Source organism: Agelaius tricolor, unplaced genomic scaffold, assembly GCF_023055355.1.
Source record: "Agelaius tricolor isolate 1412-34295 unplaced genomic scaffold, bAgeTri1.0.p SCAF_36, whole genome shotgun sequence".
Taxonomy (NCBI): Eukaryota; Metazoa; Chordata; class Aves; order Passeriformes; family Icteridae; genus Agelaius; species Agelaius tricolor.
In genome coordinates this window covers 248,486-267,245 of record NW_027269296.1, presented here as the reverse complement: position 1 = coordinate 267,245, position 18,760 = coordinate 248,486, and the positions used below count along the sequence as shown (strand labels likewise).

At 63.7% G+C, this 18,760-nt stretch overlaps 1 protein-coding gene across 6 annotated transcripts in view; it reads right to left on the bottom strand.

Annotated features, from left to right (window-relative positions):
* Positions 1 to 7,516: 7,516 nt before the first annotated feature.
* AHDC1 (AT-hook DNA binding motif containing 1) overlaps positions 7,517 to 18,760 on the bottom strand; it is a 51,459-nt gene continuing 40,215 nt past the window's right edge. For all 6 annotated transcript variants that reach the window (XM_071453455.1, XM_071453456.1, XM_071453454.1 and 3 more), the window contains 5 exons: positions 16,965 to 17,127; positions 16,208 to 16,248; positions 10,773 to 15,827; positions 10,063 to 10,663; positions 7,517 to 9,020 (listed from right to left, as the gene is read on the bottom strand). In XM_071453455.1, the coding sequence (XP_071309556.1) occupies positions 10,816 to 15,750 (4,935 nt within the window). In that variant the 5' untranslated portion in view covers positions 15,751 to 15,827; positions 16,208 to 16,248; positions 16,965 to 17,127 and the 3' untranslated portion in view covers positions 7,517 to 9,020; positions 10,063 to 10,663; positions 10,773 to 10,815. The remainder of the gene's footprint in view (positions 9,021 to 10,062; positions 10,664 to 10,772; positions 15,828 to 16,207; positions 16,249 to 16,964; positions 17,128 to 18,760) is intronic.

Here is an 18,760-nt window from a genome sequence, read left to right as displayed (position 1 = left end):
GCTGGGGTGACACTGATGCCCTCCAGAAACTGCAGGAGCAGAGATCTGATGAGAAATTCCCCCACATGGCATTCCATGCTTCTGCTGGTGCACCTGGACATTAAATCCTGCCTCCCTGCCTGATCAAACCAAGCCTGTGGGCTCGATGGGGAAGAGGGAGCGGGATGAAGGGCACTGGCACAGACATCCATCTCCTCCCTGCTCTGTGCTCCTGCTTCAAACCAAACCACAGGGAGTAAATCACCGGCGCTCCTGCCAGGCAGCAAACAAACCCAGGGCAGAGCCAGCAGCCAGGGTCACTGCTGTGAGCGTGCCTGTCCCTCCTGTCCGTGTCTCCTGTGGCACAGCCTGTGCCTGCCCTGGGGTCCTGCTGGGAGAGATGGACACACAGACATACCCAAACAGCCATTTCTTGCCTGTTTTTGCATCGCTTTGCTCCATGAGTCCCCACCTCTGCAGGATGGTCAGCGCTTCCTGGTGCTCCCTGCTGCCCCGTGTGTGTCCTGGCAGGATGGGATGGGACACATGGGGTGCACAGGGTGCACCTGGGGTACCTGGGATGCACAGGGCACATGGGATGCACAGGACACCCGGCATGTCCAGGGTGCCTGGGATGCAGTGGGGCACAAGGGATGCACTGGGGTACCTGGGATACTGCCCCAGTACCCCCACCCTGCCCTAGCAGCCCCAGCTCTCCCCTGCAGGTGTGGGCCAGGGGCTGAGGTGCTGCTGGAGGCCGCTCAGCTCCATGTTTTCCAAGCTGCCAGCGAGCCGTTCCCTTGAAGATCTGCCTCTATCTCAAGGTGTCACAGCCTCAAGGGACCTACCTAATCTGTATCTGCACTGCAACCTTTATCTCTCCTGCTCTGTTTATAGCTGCTGAATAAAAGCTGCTAAACTGCAGGATCCAGCCCCCCCCCCCCCCCACTGCCGTGCCCCCCGACACTTTTTTCCCTGGTTCTCTTGCCTGCCAGGTGCTTTCCTGTGTTCTGCTGGAGGTAAATGATGCTCCAGGGCATGGGGAAGGGCAGCCAGGCTGCTCCTGCCGCCCACCTCCCTCCCAGGGGGGCTCCAGCCATGTCCAAGCCCTCGATAGCCCCTGTCAGACCCTGGCACAAACCAGTGCCTCATCCCAGCCCTGATTCCCTCAGCGTGGGCTTGGACTCTGCTGAGAGCCAGGTGGGATCCAGGAGGTCCAGCCTCATCCTCTCTCTGCGTGCTCAGGGACTGGGAGAGGGGACATTCTCCACGGGAGGGAGGAGATGGCAGCTTGTTGAAGCCTTGGATGTCTCTTCCCTGGCCAACTGCCCCTATCCCAGCAGGCACAGCTGCATCCCTGCTCCCTGTGGGAAAGGAGCCAGGGCTGTGAGCAGCAGAGCTGTGAGGAGGCTTTGGAAACGTGCTCCCAGTTCTTCTCCTGCATCCCTGATTCCCACAGACCTGGGGTGCACAAGGACACGTGGCACACCGGGGGTGGAACGGGGCTCACGGGATGCACAGGGTGCCTGGGCTGCTCAGGGTGCCTGGGGTGCAGGGAAGAGCCAGGATGAAATGATGCCCACGGGGTGCCTGGGCTGCCCGGGGTGCCCGGGGTGCACACACAGGTACCTGTGCTGCACAGGGCACCTGGGAGGCACAGCACGGAAGGGGTGGGTGGGACACCCGGGGGGCACACAGGATGGGATGCGTGGGATGCCCTGGGCTGTCCGGGATGCTCAGGAGATGCCCGGGATGCCCAGGACGCTCAGGAGGTGCCCGGGGTAGACGGGATGCAGAGGAGGTGCCCGGTGTGCCCGGGACACTTGGGAGGTGCCCAGGATACTCGGGATGCCCAGGAGATGCCCGGTGTGCCCGGGACGCTCGGAGGTGCCCGGTGCGGGGTGCCCGGCGCGTCCCCGCGCCAGCGTGGCGCGGGCAGTGGCTGTGCCGCTGACATTTACTAATCAGCTCTCACCCAGCGCACACCCGCTCCCTTCTCTTGCTGTCTTGTCTCCATGGAGACTCCGCAACCTTTGCTCACTCGTTAATGGTATCTCAGCAAAAGAAACTCCAACGCCACCCAGCCTTCCCCTCCCGGCCCCGGGAGAAATCCTCGCCTCTCACCTCCATCCCCATCCCCTCCTGCCGCTGGGGATAAAAGGGACGAGTCCTTGTTAGCGAAGGACCCAGCCACGGGGGCAAGTTCTGACGGTGGCGCGGGGAGGAGGGAGAGCCACCATCATCCTCCTCGCCGCCAAAAAAACAAGGCCGGGGGATTTTATTGCTGTGGCAGCAAGGACGGGCTCCATTCATGCGGGATTCCGGCCAGCAGCCCCTTTCCTGCCTGATTTATTGAGCCACGAGGCTTGGCATGTGGTTCTGCCTGGGTTTCTGTGTTCCCCCATCCCGAACCCACAGCCCAACACCCACGGAGCCACCCCAAAACCCTCCAGAGGGAGTGGCTGGTGCTGGGAACATGCTCCGTCCCCGGTGTCCTGCTCTCGCTGATTCTGTTTTCAAATTAACATGGGAAAGATGCCCATTACCTGCTTCCAGATAATGACTATGATTAGGCAGAGCTCTGCTGCCAGCCGAGATCTGAAGGATTTCTGTGCTCTCCAGCAGCGCTTTGCCAGTGCAAAAACAAGAGCAATAAAGTGTAAATAAAAGACTAAAGGAAATCGTGGGTCCATCAGCGGATGGGGTGTGTGGAAGGGGCTCTAATGATGGGCTCTCTGCAGTGGGCTGGTGGCTGCAGGCTCCAGGCAAGGGAAAATCGGAGAGGGGCTGTCCCAGCGCCTGCACCCCATGTGAGAGCCTAGCTCGGCCCCTGCTTGCTGGGAACTGGGGGTTTGGGGAAGGAAAATTCAAGATGTGCATGTGTGAGGCTGTTCTGGGGGGACTCCTGGCCCTGCAGCTAGAGATGGGGGTTTAAAGAGGGGGCAATAAATAGCTGGATCTCCTGAGATGACTGCACCAGCTCCCAGAGCGCCCAGGGTGGTCCCACAGCTCCCCTGCCTTGTGGTGTGGCACTCTGCACCCATGGAGCAGGACAAGGGACCCCTCTGTGCCGGGTGTCCAGGGGCATCTCCAGCCCCAGGCTGCCAGAGACCCCTGGGCAGGGGAGGCTCAGGATGTGCAGGGAGCAGCGCAGGACCCACCAGGGCTGGGCTTGTCCCCGTCCTCTGGGGATGCTGGGATGTCACTGGGGGCTCTCGCCCTCGTCCCCCTGCTGAGGGAGGCACAAATCCCCTGCCTGTGCTGCCCAGCTGAGCTCCAGCTCTCTCTGAGCCTGCCGAGATCCCCCCCCAAACCAACCCTAACCCAAGGCCCCCTCACCAGGGCCAGAGGAGATGGAAAACCTTGGCTGTGGCCATGAGTTCAGCTCACTGAGAGCCTTGGGGTGGCTCTCACCACCCTCGGGGCAGAGTGTCCCTCCCCATGGGCCCGCGTCACCCGCTGGGCTCCCAGTGTCAGTGGGACGGGCGCAGGGGAGCCCGTCCTGGCCGGTCGGAGGCAGGCAGCTAATCTGTGCACAGATTAGGCAGAGTTCCCAGCCATGGAGGTTTCTTCTTCTTCCTCCCCCCCTCAGTGATAACAAATAATAATATAATCCCCTTAATCCCTCCCCGAGGAGCCGGCGTGAACTCCCGGCCGGGAAGCACCGCGCTTCTGCCGCTGCTGATAACTCACACCCGGGGCCCCCAGAAAAACAAACGCCGTGGCTCTCACGTTGGCCCCCAAAACTCCATGTGCTGCCCTGTGGCTCCCTCTCCCCACATCCCCAGACCCCCCCATCCAGCCCCACTGCCATCCTGGGAGGATCCAGCACCGCTCCTGGTTCCTTCCCTCCCTGTGAAGCCATCACAGCCCTGCAGAGCCCCCAGACTCAGCCAAAGGGGGCCCATTCAGGACCCCCATGGAGGCTCTGCCCTCCCAGCTCTTACCTCCTCTGCAGCAGGGAAGTGGCAAAGCCCAGGAAGCTCAGCTTAGCACCCCAGGTGCCCCTGCGCCTTCTGCTGCCCAGGGACAATGCCAGGGGTGTCCCCCCTGCACCCTCCTTGTCCCCAGGGGGACACCCTGGGCGTCCTGCAGCCCCCACGACACCCCAGCTGAGCCCCCAATGCTTTGTTTTAGGGATGTTGGTGTGGGGAGCATCACCTCAGCCCCAGCTGAGTCCCCAGGAGTGCTGGCATGGATCCTGCACCCTCCACCCATCACTGGGGTGCTGGGAAGGAACATCCAGCTGCCAGATCCCCCTCCCTTCCCAGGGACCCCAGCCTGCTATTTCCCCCCTGGTGCCGAGCCCTCCCTCCACCACCATCCAGCAAATATTAATAACAACCCTGCAGCCGCCTGTGCTTTTATTCCCTGGCTTTGCTGGCCCTGGCTCTGCTGAGCTCAGCTCCTCTGGGTCCAAAATGCCTTTTAAAATTACCAGAGAGTGGATACCCCTGCGAGCACGCTGCCCCTGCTGCCCCCTCGTCCCTGGCACCCTCCCGGGGCCAGCAGCACCCATGTGCCACCGGGAGCTGGGTGCCATCCGCCCCCCTTATTGCAGAGGCGCCAGGCTGGGCTTGATTAAAACCCAAGTGAAAGCCAGAGCCAGGGCAGAGAGGGGGATTAGATCGCTCCGGGGAATGTTAATGGACTCCAGAGCTTTCTGCCCGGCTGGCGGCTGGGCTGGATCCAGCCCTGGATGGGCAGGCGGCTGCAGGAGCGCGCCTGGACCCGGCAGGGCGGCAGGAGGGCGGCGGGGACGGACACGCGGCGCTCGGAAGCGCCTTCCACGGGCCTGGCCGCTGCTCTGGGAAAGGCAGGGGTGGTGCGGTGCCCCGGCTGGGCTCGGCCGGGCTGGCACCGCCGGCACCCACCGCACCCCATCCCCATCCCCATCCCGGCTGCACCGGCAGCGGAGAGTGCGGGTGGCGGCGCCGAGGGGGCTGCAGGAGGGGCTGCCCCTGCTTCCCCTGCTGCCCCTGCTGCCCCTGCTGCCCCTGCTGCCCCTGCTGCCCCTGCTGCCCCTGCTGCGGAAAGGGCCGGGGCGGGCGCAGGTGCCGCTCCGGGGGTGCCGGTGCCCCCGACACCGAGCCGCTCCCCAGCCGGCTCCGCTGGATTGCGGGTCTGACGTGGGAAATCGCCTCCCTCCCTCGTTAGCTGTGATTAGCATGTCAAGTGGTTGAAGTTGGTGGGTATAAAGGATGCGAGCGAAGAATAATGGCTTCAATTTTCTTCACGGCACAGCCATTAATTTGAAGGAGAAGGGGGTGTCCAAAGCTGCCGGCAGCTCCAGCCCTGCGGGGCGAGGGCGGCTCCTGCTGCTGCCCTGCCGGGCGAGGGGGACACGGCCCGCGGGGAGCCCGGCAGCAGCACCGCCGTCCCGGGTGCTCCCCGTGCCAGGCGATGGTGCACAGGCGTGTGCAACACGTGTGCAATCCGTGCCGAGCCCCAACACCGTCCCGAGCCCCGCACACAGCCCCGGGAATGAGGAATTCCCCCGGCCCCGGCCCCGGGTGATGGGCAGGGAGGCAAGGCAGGGGCAGGGGGGCAAATTCCTGCCGTGTTTCCGAGGGGATGGTGGCAGTGGAAATGGAGGCAGAGCTGCCTTTGCCAGGTGGGTGCCAGATCCTGACACAGCCCTCTGAGTGTCCCCGTGTCCTTCTTCCCCATGGATCCAGCGCTCTGGCTCCCTGCCGGCCCAGCCCTGGATCACTGACGTGCAGCATCCCTGATCCCACGGTCCTGCAGCATCCCTGGTCTCCAGGCTGCAGCATCCTGAGAGGCCAGAACCCTCCTCCCAGCAGAGCTGCTTAATTAAAACCATCATTTCTATCCCCAGGCACAGCCAGGCACCAGGACCTGGCTCACCCCACATCCCTGCACACCACGTGGCCATGCCGGACTCCCCCTGGGTGCTCCCAAATGCAGCTCCCAGAAACCTTCCAAAAATCCATGCTAAACAAATAAAAAAATAGCAAAACAATAATTTCCCCCCAAATTTTGAGCTTTTCCCTCCTTTCCCCCACCAAACCCAGGCGATGCTGGGCTGTGCTGATCAATCCCCAACAATCAGCCCCATCACGAGGTTTTTCAGGCTCCAGAGTGGCTCATGCTGCTTGAGAGATATAATTGAGGCTTTAAAAAAAGACAAAAAATAATAAAATAAGTGAAATCCAGCTGTGGTCCAAGCAGCCAGTCATACCCAGCGAGGCTCTGGTGTGCCAGGTGATGCTTCCTGGTGGGATTTACCTACTGGGGGGAATTTCATCATTCAGGGCTGCTTGTTGTGACCTGAAATGGGAGAGAGGAAAAATGGGGTGGGAAAGAGTAAATTTGATGCTCGTGGGAAGCATCATATTGGAGGCAAGCTGGGAATGAGGGGTCGTGGACCCCCCAGAGACCAGCCAGGAAGGGTCGGGGGGAGCCAGAGGGGGGGTTCAGCACATTGGGACGAGTGCTGGAGGCAGGCACGGCACCACGGATGGCTGGACCCCCCAGCCTGCTCCTGTGCCTCGGTTTCCCCCCGTTGTGTCACAGTCAGGGGACATTTGGTGCCCACCAGGGTGGAAGCGCAACTTGGGGGTGCCCCCGATGGGTCCCGATCCCCCAGCCCTGTCACTCTGTGTGAGCACGGTGGGAAGGAGGGGCTACAACCCTCACCCCACCCTCCCCGGCACCCCCCAGCAAAGAGGGGGTCCCTCAGCATCCCCCCAGCCCTTCAGCATCCCCGGGGGCTGGGATGGCGCTGCAAGCCCGACCCCCCCGCTCCCGCATCCATCAGAATGCGCCGCGTGTTCCTCTCCATAGCAACCCCTGCTCCCGGCCCCCCCGGGCTCCTCCGCAGCCCCGACCCCGCTGGCACCGCTCACCTCTCCTGGCACCGCTCCCCTGTCCCAGCATGGCATCGCTCCCCTGTCCTGTCACTGCTCCCCTGTCCCAGCATGGCACTGCTCACCTCTCCTGGCACTGCTCACCTCTCCTGGCACCGCTCACCTGTCCTGGCACCGCTCACCTGTCCCAGCATGGCACTGCTCACCTGTCTCACCTGGGCACCGCTCACCTGTCCCACCGTGTCACTGCTCACCTGTCCCAGCCTGGCCCCTCTCCCCCCCACAGGTAGCTGCGTCCCCCACCCCCGACCCCCTCTCCTCTCCCGGAGGCTGCTGCCTTCACCTTCCCAGGCTGGAAGTTGGTGCATTTCTGAATTTCATTTGCTTTGTCCTTATTTTCCTCCTCTCTTTGCTCCTTTCTGGCGGTGGCGCTTCTCCAATCCATCTCCTGTGCTCCTGTGCCCCTTCCCCCGGTGGTGCCAGGTGGGCAAAGCCCCTCCTGCCTGCAGAGCCCACAGAGTGCCACCGGGCCCCTGGCACTGCCCCCCAGACCCCCGGCTGGCACTGATTTGTACCAAAATTCAGCTTTCTTGGTGCAATTCCACCCCTGAAATCCAGGGAGGGTCAGCATCCCTCCAACACCCACCCCCGGCACGGCCGGGCCGTGCTGCCCCAAAAAAGAGAAGCAAGAAAGCAGTGGGCATCGCTCAATATATAGGTTTCTTTTTAATATAAAAAAAGTGCCTATTAAAAATTCCTTCCTAAATAACACAAAAAGACCGTTTGAGGGGCAAAGCGGGGGCCGGGGGGGCTCACGGGGGGCCCCTCTGGCCAGGGCAGCACAAGCACTGCACAGGGCAGCTGGGGGGGCGGGGGAAGGAGGGGGTATTTTGACCAAATTTGGGTCGTTTTCCCTTTTTTTTTTTTTCCTTTTTTGTGAATTTTGCCTTTTTTATCCATTTCAGGGTGGTTTTCTTCTCTTTGTGTGTGTGTGTGTGTGTGTGTGTGTGTGTGTGTGTGTTTTCTCTTTTTTTGCACAACCCACAAAGCTGCACAGAGATTGCCAAACTCTTGAGGAGGGGGGGGACACACAGGGAAGTTGTGGGAGGAGAGGACCCCGAAGCCCACCTGGCACCCACACACGCACGCACACCCTGAGCTCGCCACCACCGCCGCCCCAGGGACCCTGGGAAAGGGACCCCCCTTTACCCCAGCCCCCCCATTCCCCCTCCCCACCAAGAGGGTCTGTGATTGATTTAGTCCTTTTTTTTTTTTCCTTTTTTTTTTTTAAAGTTTTTCTTTCTTCTTTTTTTTTTTTTTTAACTCCTTTTTTTGTTTTTATACAAATTTGGATCTTTGGGTGTGTACTGCCAAAAAAAGAAAAAAAAAAAAAACCAACCAAAAAACCCAACAAAAAAAAATCAAAAACCCGCCTTCGTTCTTCAGAATAATAATAAAAATAAAACTCAAATCATCATTGAATCATTAAAAAAAAGGCAACGGAAACCCAAGGAACCCATGCGGAAGTTGCACACCACAAAACCACAGCAGATGTACAGAATGCAATATACAAGACACGATTTATAATAAAACATTATATACAATAAATAGGTTATTGTCACTTTTTTCTTTTTTTTCTTTTTTTTTTGTTGCTCGATCTGTAAATAAATTTTTTCTCAGTGCATACTGGGGGGGGTTTTGCTCTTTTCTGCTGCATATTCACCTCTTGGATGCTTTAGGCCAGTTCTCCATCATTTTTGGATTCTCCCTCCGGTGCATGATTCTCTCTCTCTTTTTTTTTTTTTGTGATTTTTCAGCTTTTTAATTTTTTTTTTTTTTATCCTTAAACATTTTTTTTTAACTTCTTTTCTTCAAAAGTATTTACAATTGCTGGTTTTGTGCAGAAAATGAAAATTAATCAAATAAAAAATAAAACTTAAAGAGTCCCTCTGCTTCTGGCTGGGAGGAGAGAGAGAACGCGGCGCCGGCGCCACGGCCGAGGCGGGGCCGGGGGCGAAGCGGGGGCGGCGGGGCGGGGTCCCCTCCGGAGGCGGCCCCCTCCTCTCCATCTCCATCTCCATCTCCATCTCATCTCCATCTCATCTCCATCTCCATCTCCATCTCCATCTCCATCTCCATCTCCATCTCCTCTGCTCTGCTCTGCTCCGGCGGCCGGGACGGGCGGGGGGCGCAGGGCTGGGGGTGCTGGGGCTGGGGGCAGAGGGAGAGAGGGGTGAGGGTCCCACCCTGGGCTGCCCGTGTGCCCCCGGCCACCCAGCACCCCCGGAGCGGGGCTCCGGCACCCCCAGACCCGGGGGCCGGGGTGCTGCTCCCCAAATCTGACACCCACACACGCAGAGCTTGGGGTGCTGCTCCCCAAATCTGACACCCACACACGCAGAGCTTGGGGTGCTGCTCCCCAAATCTGGCACCCCCAGACCCGGGGCCCGGGGTGCTGCTTCCCAAATCTGGCAGCCCCAGACCCGGGGCCCGGGGTGCTGCTCCCCAAATCTGGCAGCCCCAGACCCGGGGGCCGGGGTGCTGCTCCCCAAATCTGGCAGCCCCAGACCCGGGGTCCGGGGTGCTGCTCCCCCAATCTGGCACCCCAACACTCAGGGCTCTGAGGGGGTCCTGTTCACCCCAATGTGGCACCCAGGGGATCTGGGGGTGCTGTTCACCCCAATGTGGCACCCAGGGGATCTGGGGTCCCGTTCACCCCAATGTGGCACCCAGGGGATCTGGGGTCCCGTTCACCCCAGTCTGGCACCCCAGCACTCAGGGATATGGGGGTGCTGTTCACCCCAATGTGGCACCCAGGGGATCTGGGGTCCTGTTCACCCCAGTCTGGCACCCATGCCCCAGAGGATCTGGGTCCTTCCCATCCAGCCTTGCACTCTGCAGTCCTGCTCGTTCTTGTCCGGCACCCACGTACCCGGGGCTCTCGGGTCCTGCCTGCTCCATCTGGCACCGAACAGGGCTCTGGGGCACCCCACACCCCCTAACCCTGGCACACCCTGGCTCCTGCACCCCACAGCCCAGGCTCCAGCCAGCCCCAGGCACTGCAGCCCACAGGGTCCCCACTTTGGTGCTTGGTGGGACAGCACCCAAGGGTTCACAGCCCAGCACGGGCCGGGGCGCCCTGAGGGTGGGTGCAGGTGGGTCAGGGAGCCCCCAGGGCACGGAGCAGCCGGCACAGCCTGGCTGGGAGCACAGCTGGCACAGCCACTGGCTGGGGAGCACAGCTGGCACTCACCTGGTGACAGTGGCGTCTCCGAGCCCCGCTGGCGACGGTGCCAGAGCCTGGAGGGGTCAGCGCTTCACCACCACCCATCGCTGTCCATCCGGCAGGAGCAGCCCCGGGCGACAGCGGACGGGGAGGGACAAGAAAAGAAAAGAATCCCCAAACAGCCTCCCCGGGGCGGCCGAGGGACCCCGGCCGGGCTGGGGGCAGGGGGCACCCAGCGCTGACCCCCGGATCCCCTCCTGCCCTCCCTGCCCGCGCCCCTGCGCCGGGCCTGCGCTCTGTCCGTCCGTCCGTCCGTCCGATTGTCCTGCTGCGGGGCGGGGGGGGCGGCAGTCCGGGAAGCAGAGCCGGAGCTTGGCAGGCGGAGCGGGTTTGAGTGCGGAGGGGGAAAAACGGGGGGTTTCTCTCTTCATCCATTATTATTAATTTTTTCCTTTTGTTTCACTTATTTTTTATCTTTTTTTTCTCCTTTTTTTTTCTTTTTTTCTCCTTTTTTCTTTCTTTTTTTTTCTTTTTTTTTTTTTTTTAAGAAAACAAACAAACGGTTCCAATCCCAGTTAAATACAGAACTTGAAAAGTGTTCCAGAAAAAAGTGCTGGCTAAATTACCTCTGAAAGAGAAACACAACATGGAGAGAGAGGGGGACACGATGAGAAGGGCCCTGAGGGTCCCCTGTGTCCCCTCCTGCCACCCTCGCTCCCAGGTTCTCCCCCACCTACCCTGTAACAAAACCTCGTTGTCCCGTTGGCACGTCAGCAGACACTACAATGAGGTGACCGTAAAAGTGTCCTCAGGGTGTTGTTGCTCTACCATGGGTCCCAAAAACCCGCTCTTCTGGCTGGGGGCCATGACGGGGTGCCCTTGGGGTGCAAAACTGGGGTACCTGTAGTTGTCCTGCAGCTGCAACATTGAGTCTCTCGGTACGGGGGAGATGTTCAAGTCATTGATCAAGGGACAAGCGTAGGGTCCTCGGTGGTGGGCCCGGGACATCTCCAAGGGCTCCTTCTCGCCCTTGGAGGGGTGGGTGCTGCTCGGGCTGCTCAAGTGGGGGTTCAGACACGGGGGGTCCGTCCTGCCCATGAAGTCTACCAGCATGCCAGCCCCCGCCTTGCCGTCGTAGGAAGGGCTGCGGGTGCTGGCATTGGGGGAATACCAGTACGGGGGGTTTTTGCAGCTGGGGGAGTCATAGTGCGCTTGAGGCATGGGGAGGTCGCGGCAGGCCAGGTGTGGGGCGTGTGGCAGGGCTCCCCCCTGCATGCTGTGTTTGAGCGAGTCGCAGGCGGGCAGCTTCCGCATGCTGCCTGCCCGCAGGTCCTCCTTGAAGGCCAAGGTCGGGGAGCAGTTGGGCGAGAAGGCTTTCTGCAAACCGGCCTCGAACACAGTCTGCTGGCCGGGGGCTGCCAGCTGGTGCGGGAGGGCAGGGAAGTGCTTGCTCTCCAAATCCGGCTGCCCCAAACCGGGGGAGTCGCTCTGGAACCCCTGGACAAAGGTCCCATCCGAGGGGGTGGAGGGGTTCATGGAGTAGGGGCCGGTGTAGTCACAGGGGTCCCGCTCCCCCACCCCGAAGCCCCGGGACTGGGAGGGCAGGGGGGACATGCTGCTGTCCCCACTGTAGTAGTCCAAGCCCAGGTCCGTGCTGTCCTGGAACAGGGGGTTCACCGCCTGTGACTTGGTGGGGAACTTGGCTTTGCCCGTCCCCCTCTCCTTCTTGGAGGCACAAGCCCCTCGGGAGCCCCGGGGCTGCCGGGGTCCCGTGTTCCTCTTGGAGGGGTACACAGAGGAAGATGAGGAAGAGGAGGAGAAACTCAGGTGGGAGGTGTCGAACATGTCTACCTTCTTCCGTCGGCCTCGACCGGGCTTGGAGTTACTCTGGAAGAGGACGCTCTGGTTCCAGTTGTAGCCAGGGGCGGAGGATGCCTCATTCCAGTCCATCATCAGCTTCTCCAGGCTGGAGAGGCTGGACTGGCCCTCGCTGGAGGACGCCTCGCTGTTGGCGCGCCGGTAACCAGCCGGCTGGTTGAACTGGGTGCTGTCAGAGGAGGACTCCGAGAAGGTCTCAGAGACCGTCTGCTGCTTGGCTTTCTGCGGGGTGTAGTTGGAGATGTCCAGGATGACGTTGGGTTCATTGAGGTGGCACTCGAAGCCCGGGTTGTAGAGCTGGCTGAAGGCTTCTGAGCTCCAGTCCAACCCTCCGTAGCCCTGCCGGAAGGCCCACGGCGCGGAGCTGGGGAACTGCCGGCAGTTTTCAGGCGAGGGCTGGAAGGACGCTGACCCCTTGGGCACCATGTAGCCGCCGGGCGAGACGGTGCTGGCCCGGCTGTCGCAGCGCAGGGGGGTGTGCGCGGCGCTGGAGAACTGCCCCCCCTGCTCGGCACTGTTGAAGAAGGCAGCTTTTCCCAGCGGCAAACTGGGACCAGCTGTCGGTGGCGCGTAGCCGGCACTGTGGGCACTGCTGGGCGAGGACGGGAGGCTGCTGCCGCTGCCATAGGCGAAGCTGCAGTCCTTGCTGTTGGGGCAGTCCTGTGCTGATGGGTACTGCTTTCCTGGCGGGAACACGCTGGCGGGTGCCACGCTCTGCCCGGCGCTGCCGTAGCTGCCGTAAGGGGAGTAGCCGGGGGTGCCGCTGGCCGCCGGGTGAGCCGTGGGCGACCGGGACACGGCTGATGGCGGGGCCAGTTTGGGGAAGGACTCGGTGCCCCGGCACTCAGAGGAGCCTTGGGTCACCCCGTAGGCGCTGGAGGCGCGGCCGGGCGGGAACGCTGGCCGGCCCTGCATGGCCGCGTGGAAGGCCTCGGCACCGGGGTTGGCCGCCGGCACTTTGCCGCCGCGGGCCGCGTAGGCAGCCATGCCCCGCTGGCCGGGCAGCGCGGCCGGGGGCGCCGTGTAGGCGGCCGCCGATTTACGGGACTCGGAGCGGGACGCGGAGAGGGCGAAGTCCAGCAGGTCGGAGGAGTCATCGGAGTCCAGCAAGGAGCGGAAGTAGCCGGTGAAGAGGCTGTGCCGCTCCGGACCGGTCTCTGTCTGTGAGGACGGCGCGCTGCCAGCGTAGAAACCGGCACGGCCAGAGGAGCCCGACTCCAACCCCGCGGCGTGGAAGGGTCTCGCCTCGGCCCCTTGGTAGCCACCGTTGCGTCCAGGCTGGCCGCCGGGGTGGCTGTGGTGGGGGGCCCAGGGGCTGCCCTTCTCGCCCCCGCCCCACTCTGCGGCGGGGCCGTCCCCGAAGCTCTGCCCGGAGTTGGGTTCGGGGAACAGGGCCCCGTTCTTGCGCGCCCGTCGCTTCCGCTTGGGCTTGCCCACGGGGTCGGGCTCCAGCCGGCCGCGCTTGCGGGGGTGCACGGGGTCAGCGTGGAGGGCCGTGGGGGCTTTCTTCTTCTTCCCGATGCCCTCAAAGAAATCGCTGAAGGAGCAGCGTGCGGCGCGGGCGGCGTGGCTGCCCCCGCGCCCACCGAAGCCCCCCGCCTTGCCGCCGCGCCGGCGGAAACCCTGGACACGGTGCAGGAAGTGGGAGATGCTCTGGGTGTCGGGGGCTTGGTGGATGGACTCGGGCTCGCTGGGGGTCCAGCAGCGGGGTGGCGAGCAGCGCCCTGAGCACTGGCTCTGTCGGTTCAGGAAGGCCAGCTTGGCCAACACATCCGAGTAGTCGGCTTTGCTGTCGTTGGTGTCGGCGATGTAGGAGGGCTGGGGTGAGGCCAGCTTCTGCTTCCTCCTCCTCCTCTTCTTCACTTCTGGGGTGGGCTCCTTGGGCTTGGCTTGGCCCAGCAGCAGGTTTTTGGGAGGCCGGCCCCGCTTGCGCTTCAGGATAATGGGCATCTCGCCAGGGGGGAACACCACGACCACGTTGCGCCCGTTGTTCTTCATCTTGAGCAGTGGCGTGGGCTCCATGGAGCTGCTGGCTGCCAGCTCCTTCCCCTCCAGGTTCAGGTTGCTGCTGAGCGATGACACCTTGTAGGTGGTCTTGTTCCTCCTCCCCAGGGACACGGGGATCTTGGCCATCTTCACCACCATCTTCCTCACCCCCCGGCACTTGCTCTTCTTCCCTGCCGTGGGGGCTTTGGGCATCTCGTTGGGGTCCAGCGTGGTGGGGGGCGGTGGCGGTGGGGGGCTCAGCACCGGGGTGTCAGGCTCCTCGGGCCCGGGGGGCAGCTCGGCGGGCAGGGTGAGGGGGGACAGGACGTGGCTCTCGGGGGTGATGTCCACCCGGCGCCCTCGCCCCGCCCTCCTCCGGCGGCACAGCATCTTTGGCTTATCAGTCCGGCGCAGGGCGTACTTGCGGTGGTCTTCGCCACACCGCCCGGCCCCCCGGCCCCCGCAGGGGCCCCGCTTCACCATGGTGCTCAGGGGACACCCCCCGAGCCGGGGCTGCAGCCCGTGGGGCCGCAGAGGGTCCCCGGTGCCCGGCTGCGCCTCCAGCAGCTCCGAGACGGTGCCCAGTGGCTGTGGCTCCAGCAGAGAGGGCTCAGTGGGCAGCAGCGGGGGCTCCAGCGCTCCGGGCAGCGGTTCCAGGGTCTGCAGCCCCAGAGGCTCCGCCAGTGGCTCCAGTGACTGCAGCTCCAGCGACTCGGACAGAGGCTCCAGCGACTGCAGCTCCAGAGACTCAGAGAGCGGCTCCAGCGACTGCAGCCCCAACGGCTCCAGGTTTTGCAGCTCCAGCGACTCTGGCAGCGGCTCCAGGCTCTGCGAATCAAGCAGCTGGGGCTGTGACTCCAGGGACTGGGAATCCAACAGCCGGGATTGGGAGTCCAGCTCTTGGGCTGGCAGCAACTGGGGCTGCGGCTCCATCGCCTGCGACTCCAGCAGCTGCGTCCCTGGGCAAGCCAGGGAGGCCAGCTCGTTCAGGATGTCCGCCTCGGCCAGTTCCGAGTAATCGCTGGCATCGGGCTGGGAGCAGCCGGCTTCATCCGCCGGAGCTTTGGAGACGTCCCCCACACCCACAGCGTGTCCTGGGGGCTGCGGGGTGCTCCCCCCGCCTCCCTCAGCCTCTCCGTCACGCGCTGGGGGCCGGGGGTGCCGCGACGGGTCGGATTTGAGGAGCACCCCCCGCTCCTCGGGGCTCCGGATGCTGTTGGCCAGGGAGGGCGAGGAGAAGAAGCTGTACTGGAGGTCCCGGTCAGCAGGCAGGAGGCGGCTGTCCTCGTGAGCCCCGCCGCCGCCACGGAGGCTGCCACAGTCCAGGTGCACCCCGCTGTTCTTGAGGTCCTCAGAGAGGCGGTTGAGGTCCTTCATGATGTCGATGAGCTGCACCACAGGGTGGAGGTTGATGTGCCCGTTGCCGCACTTGCTGCGGAGCAAGGCGAGGATGCCGTCTACGTTGCAGCGGCCCGAGGCCAGCGTCGCGTTGGGGAAGGTTTTGGGCGCCCGGTCGCGGGCAGATGCCTCCTCTGTGCTGCCCCCCAGGATCCGGGGCTCCCCGGCGCAGCCCAGCAGGTCCTCGGCCGCCTTGGTGCCCCCGTGGACGCTCTGGCAGCGGTCGGCCGGGTCGCCGTGCAGCAGCGAGCCTGCCTGGTGCTCCCGGCCGAGCGCGGGGCACGACCCCTCAGGGAAGCTGAGCACACTGCAGGACAGCGCCTTCTCGGCCGGGCAGGCGGGGGGCCGCTGCACCGGGTGTCCCGGCGGGTAGAATTTGGGCTCTCGGACGTAGTCGGGCGAGCCACGCACAACGCTGGTCGTTACCACTGGGCCCGGGGGCTTCACGCGCATCCTGACCTCCTCCTCCCCCGCGTGCCGCTTGGCCGAGCAGTTGCTGACATGGGGGTCAGGGAAGGTGACACCAGGACCTACGGGCGGCAGAGAGGGGGACAGTGAGGCTCCACAGGCACTGCCGGCCCAAACCAGCCAGCAGAGCCTCACTCCAACCCCCTGTTCCCAGCGATGAGGCCCCCGCATCCATCCCCCAGCTCCCTCCGCCCTGTCAGCAGCCATGACCCGACTGGCACCGCAGGAATGTGACAGCCCTGCTCACATCTGGGAAAACGGGGCCTTGGGGGAACTGGGTGCCCTCCCCAGCTCAGGAGCAGGGGGCTGGATGCCCTCCCCACACCAGGAACTCCGGCACGCTCCCCCTCCCCGGTGAAGAGGGGTGAGGCTCTGGGTTTTCCCACCCCACCCCAGGGGCAGAGTTCGGGTGTCTAAGGGGAGGGCTGGGGCTGGGACTTACCCTCGGCTTTGCTGCTGCTCCTGCTATTGCACTTGAGCTCTCTGCAAAGGAAGGGGTGTGCAGGGTCAGCCCCACGCGGGGGGGGCCTCACTCAAGTGCCCCCCACCCCTGTGCCAGTCCCTGCACGGGACGTACCAGGGGCTGATCCTCCCGAGCTGCCGCGCTCCGGCACCGTGGGGCCGCGGGGCATGGGCAAAGAGGGGAGGCTGCCTCTCCCCTGGGGGACAGAGGGGCCAGCTTTGCGCCCCCCTCCCGTCCCCAGCAGCCCCTCCGTGGGGCGGGGGTCCTTTGGTGGCGCTGCCACTAGGTGTCCCCGGCGAGCCGCGCTCCGGACACGCGGGGGGGCTTCGCCCGAGGTTCGCTCAGCACCTCCCAGCCCGCATCCCCCCGGCTCCCACCCACCCCGAGCACAGCTGCAGCCCCCACCCGCGGGGACACTGCCCGGGGCCACCCCTCCCCTCGCCGGGACGCCTCTCGGTGGCGCCTGCCTCAGTTTCCCCTCTTGGGAGGGGTCGGCGAGGGTTGTGGTGGGGTGGCTCGGGCACTCACGGGTGGGTGCCGGGCACCACGTGCACACTGCACAGGGGCTGCGGCCCCTCTGTTCACCCCAAAATTCCAAGCCGGGAGGCTGTGCAGAGCCGGGGATCCCTTCTCGCCCTGTATCTCCCGGGCAGGGATGGACAGAACATGGGCAGCAAGAAGTGCCGCCAACCCTCGCTTGGTGCTGCACCCCGTTTCGGGGTGAGGCCCCGGGTACCTGTTGCGGGGGTGTTTGCAGTGCAGGTTCACTCGGAAGCTCCTGCTGTCGCCGTCGCTGCCGGGCTGGCGGGGGCCGGAGCCCTGGGCACGCGGGAACCACTCGGCAGGCGGGCTGGCACCGTTCTCCAGTGCGAGGGGCTGGCAGGCGACCGAGCTCCCATCTGCTCGAGAGAGACCCCGCACATCAGCCCAGCCGCCCCCTCCCCTGGGAGCGCCCCCCTCCCCGGCTGCCCTGGGCACACCGTGTGCCTCTCGTTGACGCCTCCCCCTCGAAGCCACGGCCCACAGGGGCACCCACGTTGTGCCCTTGGCCCCATCACGGGATGCCCGGGGTGGCGTTTTGGGGCAGGACAACCCTTTCCTCCCCACCGTGTGCATGCCTCGAACCGGGGGCTGCCCATATGAGATACCCACAGCATCTCCCAGCAGGCTGTGGGCACACGCGTGCTCATCCCCATGGATGTGCACATTGCACAGGCGTGTGCAGAAGCTCTGGCCCCCCGCTCTCCGGCAGAGGCACCCCCAGCCGCTGCCCGTGTGGCTCAGGGGTGCACGGTGGAGCCCCCGAGCCCCTCGCGAGCCCCCCGTGCCAGCACGGCCGCCTGTTTCCCTCCCCAGCGCCGCGTGTGAATCCCTGCCGGTTGGCTCCCTCCCCCAGCACACACCCGCAGACACACACACGCAGCCGCTCGGCGTGATCCAGGCTCTTCCCGGTGTCTGGATTAGCGTGACAACTTATCAACAAGGCAGGGAAAGAGAATTCAAACCTGTCAGTCCATCCGCATCCCCCCCTTTCCCCGTCTCCCCGCCAGCCTTTGGGTGCAGCGCTGGCACCGCGGAGCTGCGGGCACCTCGGTGTAAAGTTACACCAAGGGCTATGTGGAGCAGGAAAATATGTGCTAGAAAGACCGGTCTCGTCTCTGCTGAGGCTGCTGGTGTGCCCAGGGAGCTGTCGGAGGGGAGGCAGGCAGGAAGGAAACAAACGGGAGGTTTTCCAGAACAGCCGCCGAGAGCTGGTCCTCGCTGCACAGGCTGCGCGGCTCCAGGGGAGGTTTGGGGTGTCGGGGGGCGTCCGGGGGTGTCGGGGGTGTCGCGATGCCACCCCCCAGCCCTGCGCCGCCGTTCCCCGCTGTGTCCGTGGCCCACGGAGCTGCGGCTGCTTCGGCAAACGCTGCGGGACGCCCGTGGGTCCCCAGCGGGTGTGGGGGTCTCTGGACACGGCATCGCCCGCGTTCTGCACGGTCCCCGTTGCCCACGGTCACCCCCGGTGTGCAGGGGATGCTGCAGGCTCAGGTCGCAGCCCCGACCCCACAGCACCGGTGTCCGGTTCTGCGCCGGTCCCACGGGGACACACACGTGTCCCACGACACGCGGGGGACACTCCGAGCGCCGGGACCCCGCCCTCGCCCCGTGCAAAGCGCCCCCATAGCGGGGACCACCTGCACCCCCCGAGCATCCACCCACGCACCCAGCGCGGCGTGGAGCGCAGGTGGGAGCGGCGCTGGGGAGGGGGCGCCGGGACGCGCGGGGGGGCGCACCGGGATGTTCGCCGCGCTCACTTTCACCTCCCCGCTCAGCCCCAGGCAGCCGCCACATGTTTCCCATTAGGCTCTCCGGACCTCGCCATTCCTGGCTTCCTCGCCAGGGGTAGGGCCTTTTTCCTTATTTTTTTATTTTCCCCTTTTTAAAAAAAAAAAAAAAATCTTTTAATTTTTTTTTCTCCTCCCTGGTTACAAAACACCAGCCGAGACCACACAAGCGAGGAGGGACGGAGGGAGAAGGAGAGATAGAGAT